At 42.9% G+C, this 6119-nt stretch overlaps 1 protein-coding gene across 1 annotated transcript in view; it reads right to left on the reverse strand.

The window, feature by feature from the left end:
- st7l (suppression of tumorigenicity 7 like) overlaps window positions 1-6053 on the reverse strand; it is a 47764-nt gene extending 41711 nt beyond the window's left edge. The window contains exons 1-7 of the mRNA XM_063215697.1: window positions 5885-6053; window positions 5198-5280; window positions 4366-4528; window positions 3792-3846; window positions 3507-3622; window positions 2894-2972; window positions 913-1001 (exon numbers count right to left, since the gene is read on the reverse strand). Of these exons, the coding sequence (XP_063071767.1) occupies window positions 913-1001; window positions 2894-2972; window positions 3507-3622; window positions 3792-3846; window positions 4366-4528; window positions 5198-5280; window positions 5885-6053 (754 nt within the window). The remainder of the gene's footprint in view (window positions 1-912; window positions 1002-2893; window positions 2973-3506; window positions 3623-3791; window positions 3847-4365; window positions 4529-5197; window positions 5281-5884) is intronic.
- Window positions 6054-6119: the final 66 nt, after the last annotated feature.

The raw sequence follows: 6119 nt of genomic DNA on the forward strand, positions 1-6119 counted from the left end.
TTCATGTGCTGATATCTACATGAATGCTTCCCCACTGTGTGAGAGGGTGTTTAGTTTGATGAAGAGTGTTCTTGTCTTAGTGTATATGTCCTCTGTAAGTTAAGTTAAGGAGTTAAGGAGTTAACTGTGCCGTTGTCAAGTTCCCAGACCCAATCTCGACATGGCTGACTGAATATCAAAGCGTTTAGGAACTGAAACATTGGTGGGTGACGTAAAGCAAATAAAACAAGGTAGATGTAAACAGGTTCATCTGGGTCAAGTTCAGTAAAATAAACAAAATGATATGAGCGTGAGTCCTTCTCCAGTAAGCACTTAAAGGAGCACTGCTGCCAATTTCAATATGCTGTTCGTTGTATTGCTCACGCTACCGTTGATTTGTCAGTACCCGGTGATGCGGCATTTTTTTGGCACAGCCCTTTCTGAGAAATGAGCTATTCTAAATGCGGGCAGCTTTTGTTTACATTTAAAAAAATCTTAACTTAGGCCTACTATATTTTCCCAAAAGGTATCGCTGTTTGCTAGTTGTCTGCTGATGTTGCATAACCTTTTCAATGTTTTTGGGAATAAATTAAAAAAAAACATTTGAAATGTAAACAAACACCTGCCCCCATTACAATGACCAGGATCTCGGAATAGGCTGAAGAAAAAAGAAAAAAAATCTCAGAATCTGACCAGTCCAGGGTAGTGTGAACATTACAACTGCATGTTGAAATTGGCTGGAGTTATCCTTTAAGCTCCTTGTTACATCTGTTGCGAGAATCAGCCCTGATATGAAAGCAGACTAGGTGTATGCGTTTTTGCTTCCACGTGTCCCCTGACTAGTGTGTGTGTGTGTGTGTGTGTGTGTGTGTGTGTGTGTGTGTGTGTGTGTGTGTGTGTGTGTGTGTGTGTGTGTGTGTGTGTGTGTCTCACCACTTTTAAGTGCTTGTTTGAAGAGTCGTTCTGCCTCTGTAATTGTGGTGGCCTCCTCCTCGGCAAGGAGCACATAGGCGGCCGCACAGCTGTCAATCAAAACCAACACACACCTGTCACTCAAACTGTTTGTGTGTGCGTGTGCGCGCGTGTGTCTCGCTCTCTCTATACATATACATGTATATGTGAAAAGTGAAAGTGAAAGCCCATTGGGAAACTCCAACTCCCATTGTCATTGTGACACAGCACTCCACAGCACACAAGTGAACACTGCACACTGCACACAACGAAATTGCATTTATGCCTCACCCGTGCAAGGGGGCAGCCCTCAGTGGCGCCCCATGGGGAGCAGTGCGGTGGGACGGTACCATGCTCAGGGTACCTCAGTCATGGAGGAGGATGGGGGAGAGCACTGGTTGATTACTCCCCCCACTAACCTGGCGGGTCGGGAGTCGAACCGGCAACCTCTGGGATGCAAGTCTGACGCCCTAACCGCTCACCCATGACTGCCCATATACAGACATAGTACAGTGTAGGCCAAAAGTTTGGACACACCTTCTCATCTAATGCATTCTCTTTATTTTCATGGCTATTTACAGTACATTGTACATTTTCACGAATGGCATCAAAACTGTGCAGTTGTGCCATGTTGGCGTCAGGTGGATAGACAGCTGACATCACTATTGTAAAACTGCTAGAATTTATATTTTTATTAAGCACATAATTCTATACGTGTTCATGTACTTTTGATTCCCCCCGTGAAAATCTATAATGTACTGCAAATAGTCACACACACACACACACAACAAAAAAAGAGAATGCATTGAATGAGAAGGTGTGTCCAAGCATTTGGCCTATACTATACATACAAACATACACACACATAGAGCCAAGGAAAAATTAAGAGACCACTTCGAAATTATAATTTTTTCCCGACTATATAAATAAAAACATATTGTAAGTATATGTCCTTGTATGGACAAGTGGACTTTGTGTCTGCAAATTATCATAATATATGGTTATGCTATATGGTATTAATTCCAAAAAAAGAATGTGTATGGCATAGCAATGAAATACAGAACACAGACAACACATCTTACAATCAAACAGAACGGGAAAAATCAGGACCCACATGGGCAAAGGGCAAGATATGGGGGGAAAAAAGACAGTGGAGATATGTGTAATAAATTGGAAATAACTACACAATGTGTGTATATATCTGAGACGTGTCAAACACTAGAAGACAGACTGGAAGACAGCATTCTTAATAGGCAGCACTCATCAACCATCTATCAACCATAATCGACCCAGGGATTCAATCAAGCTCTGGAGACAGACAGGGAGTCAGCAAGGTGGCAATAAAAAGAGAAAAGAAAATGCAGCCAGGCCCTTGTCAACTAAGCTTAAATTAAGTTAACACATTGAATGCCACACCACGCAAGACATACAGACACATAACATGGGTTGTTCAAAAGCTGAGAATCTCAGCATTTTATAGGTGAAAATCGTAGGTTTATAGGTACTTCCGTTTCCAAGTTAGCACGAGCTTAGCGAGGGTTAGTTTAGTTAAAAACAGACTTTTTTTTCTAGAAACGGAAAGATAACGTCTTTCGTTCCATATGCCCTGTGTGACTCCGAGTTCAAATTGAGGAACTAAATGTGTTTTCACGCCCCAAGAAGAATGCATGGAGGAAAACGCGTGCGTGGCATTGAATGTGTTGAATAACAACTGCAAATGTAAACTTGAGAGCGAGAGATGAAACGTGTGTGTGTGTGTGTGAGTGTGTGTGTGTGTGTGTGTGTGTGTGTGAGTGAGAGAGTGAGAGAGAGTGACAGGGAGAGTGACAGAGAGAGAGAGAGAGAGAGAGAGAGAGAGAGAGAGAGAGAGAGAGAGAGAGAGAGAGAGAGAGAGAGAGAGAGAAAAAGAGAGAGAGAGAGCAGAGGCAGGCAGACAGACATATACTCCAAAGGCCGTACTCACTCTGGGTTGAGCTCGATGGCCTGGTAGGCTGCTCGGATGCGAGCCTGTGGATTCCTCTCCCTCCAGGCTTTTTGCATTACTGTGGGGGGACAGGGGGAGGTCACCCACATGAAAACATGTCACTTACAGTACTTACGCTAGGGACATGTGGAAGACAATCTGCTAAAAGAACCAAAATTTGCCATTCACTTTCAGAAAGAGGCCATGGTATTAGGGCTGTAACGATATTGTATTGAATCAAGAAATTGCGATACACAGTCACGATACTGTATCGCAATACAAGGAGCCAGTATCGTGATATGGCCTTTCAAAATTGTGTTACTCATTAGTCCGAAAACCAACCACATGAAATGAAGTGATAGTTCAAATCATCATCATTATTATATTTAAACATTTTGAAAGTATTACTAGCCTCTTGTAATCTATTCTACCAATAAACTATCATAGTTTTTATTCCTAATTTCATTTTATAATGTGAAATCGTGGGGTGTATCAAACCGTAGGTCATAAATCGTGATACCAACCGAATCGTGAGCTGAGCGTATCGTTACAGCCCTACATGGTATATAATGGCACACAAACAAACACACACACACACTCTCCATAGACTGACCTGCGTCCTCTGGCCTGAGTTGCTGAGTGTCCACGCTGAAGAAGGTCTGGTGGTCCTGAGCAGACAGGTTCATGTCGTAGTACGTCAGCGGCTCCTTACCGGTCACCCAGGTGTACCTGAGATCATACACAACAATGCGCACACACACACACACGCACACGCATGCCATAGATTGACCACTCTTATACAAGGTGATGTTTGTGCACACTACACTTTAAAATGACACAAATTATCACAGATTGTGCCTTAAGTCCACTCCACCAACTGATAAATGTAGTTTGTTACCTGTTATACTCTGCTCCCCTGAAGAGGTTTAGTGGATTCCTCCAGACTTTACATTCTAGAGTGAACAAGGGACATACATTAGCAGCATATCAGCAGACCAATGAAACAGTAGGAGGAGGACATATTCCTAGAATGCAAGCTACAAACAAGTCAGTGTTAATCAAGTATGCTAGTGGCTGTAAAAAATACAAGCGCTTCTCATGAGTGTTGGTGATATGTAGAACTACATATAATGAACCATGAAAAACATGGCAAACAGGCAAACAGAACTGGGAAAGCAACGTTTATTTGAACAAAACTGCATTAGCAAGATGTGCGCCAATGGAAACAATTACAATGTGGTATCACACACTTTGGGGCCCGACCGGCACAGAATCTAATGAAACGTGGTGTGCCTTTTTATTGACAAGGTAGAACAAAGGTAGAGGTTGGGCCCCACATTGATTTCACATGGAATGAGCCTCTCGCTATGAATGCAGAGAAAAAGAGTGACCTTATCCTACAGCACTCGTTGGAGAATTTACAGGCGATGACATGTCCTGCTCTGGTATCCCAAAGCTGTACAGTAGCCTACCTGACACGCTGGGTCTGAGTTCGGCATCTCCATTGACCGGCGAAAAGAGGCCCCCAGAGGAACTGCTATTCTCCACTCCGCCCAGCAGAGGGCGAAGGTGGCTCACAGATACCTGCTCTATGAAAGATGTGCCATACTTTCTGAAGTACCACCACTCAAAGATCTGACCAGAGCAACAGAGAAGATGAACAGAAGAATGCGACAAATTAAAATAAGATCAACTACAAATTTGGAGTTTACAGTGCACCAACACATGTCCGTGCTGGGTATTCCCTGAATATTACCGCCCTGCTCATATGAGACTACAGGTAGTCTTATTGTAAATAAACTCTCACATGAATAGAGGTAATAAGTTAGGAGAAGGCTACTCATACTGGTGTAATAACAACACTAGTACATTATTAGTACATGGTCTTAAATGGTAGTTCACACACCAGACATTCCACTGAATAGGGTAAATACACTGTAACCACTACTTCTACTCTTACACCTCTGCACATAAAGTAGAACCATGGTAGTCAAGACATATAGTTGTAACTCTCTCTCTCTGCTCATGCACGTTCCATCAAGCATGACATTGTATGTTGGACTTCCGCAAGGCATACCACAACAGTTTAACACATTCAAGAGAGCACTTGCACAGAATTCACACAGAGGTGTATAAAGTAGAAATAGAAGTAAATTTAGGATGGTTGCACAACACGACTACATGACATGGCATAGTTGTTGCAGTTATTCCACTGCAGTAATGAGCCTTTTTTTTGTAATAGCTCTCTTTTACTACTTTCTAGCTGCATATCTGCCAGCAGAGCACCCGCATAGCAAGACTTACCAGGATAAGGCCAGAGATAAGTGAAGATGTTCCCGTAAGCGCTACATAGAACTTGGGCGTCAGGGTGTTCAAAAATACCGAAGCTGCAAATTCAGAGAAATCAAGCACAAGTATAAGCCTCTGGCCTCCAAGCCTCTGACAGTATTCTCCCGTCATTCACACACAGCATAGCGTAATAACATCGGTAGTTCTAGCATTAGACAACACGTCCTCTTGCCAAACACGAATACACGTGCAACACTTCTGTCACTCAATGTATGTGACTGCCTGGTCTACTCTATTAGTGTGAACTTGACAGGCAAGATAAACATGGTACGTGTAAGGTACACAGGGCATTAAAATAACATCCTATAACCTGTGAAGTTGTAAAGAAATTTAGCGTCAGACAATTGCACACGGTGGCATGCATCCCCCACAGTATAAACTGCCCATTAAGAGATCCTGGCTAGTTCTACTGTGACAGTCACAACACAACGTCGTTCAGTGGCGACAATGCCGAGAACAATGTTGAGTGGACATCTACACTTAGTAGCACAGCAAACAAAATGTCTCCGTTTAAATAATCTATTGGACTGGGTGTCAGGGAACTCAGTTGTCATGCACATTTAACGCTTCATTAGCCCAATTTATGTATCAATTAGCCGACTAGCCAGCTAATGGCTAGCTGCAAATGTCCCTACAATGTACCTGCTGTGACCGTTTCCTGCAGTTTCAGAGGGCTTCGGAGGACGTATATCATAGTTAGAACCATGGCAAACCAAACGGCACACACATAAGTCCATGACCATGACAGCCACGATTTTAATTTCTCAGTAAACCCCAGTGATTGAGGATTACTGCTATTGGTGTCCGCCATTTTCACCCGTTGGTTATAAACACAGGAATGTTGGGATACTGGAGGTTTATGTTCTTTGTCGGTGGT

This window comes from Engraulis encrasicolus, chromosome 14 (assembly GCF_034702125.1).
Source record: "Engraulis encrasicolus isolate BLACKSEA-1 chromosome 14, IST_EnEncr_1.0, whole genome shotgun sequence".
In the NCBI taxonomy this organism is placed as follows: Eukaryota; Metazoa; Chordata; class Actinopteri; order Clupeiformes; family Engraulidae; genus Engraulis; species Engraulis encrasicolus.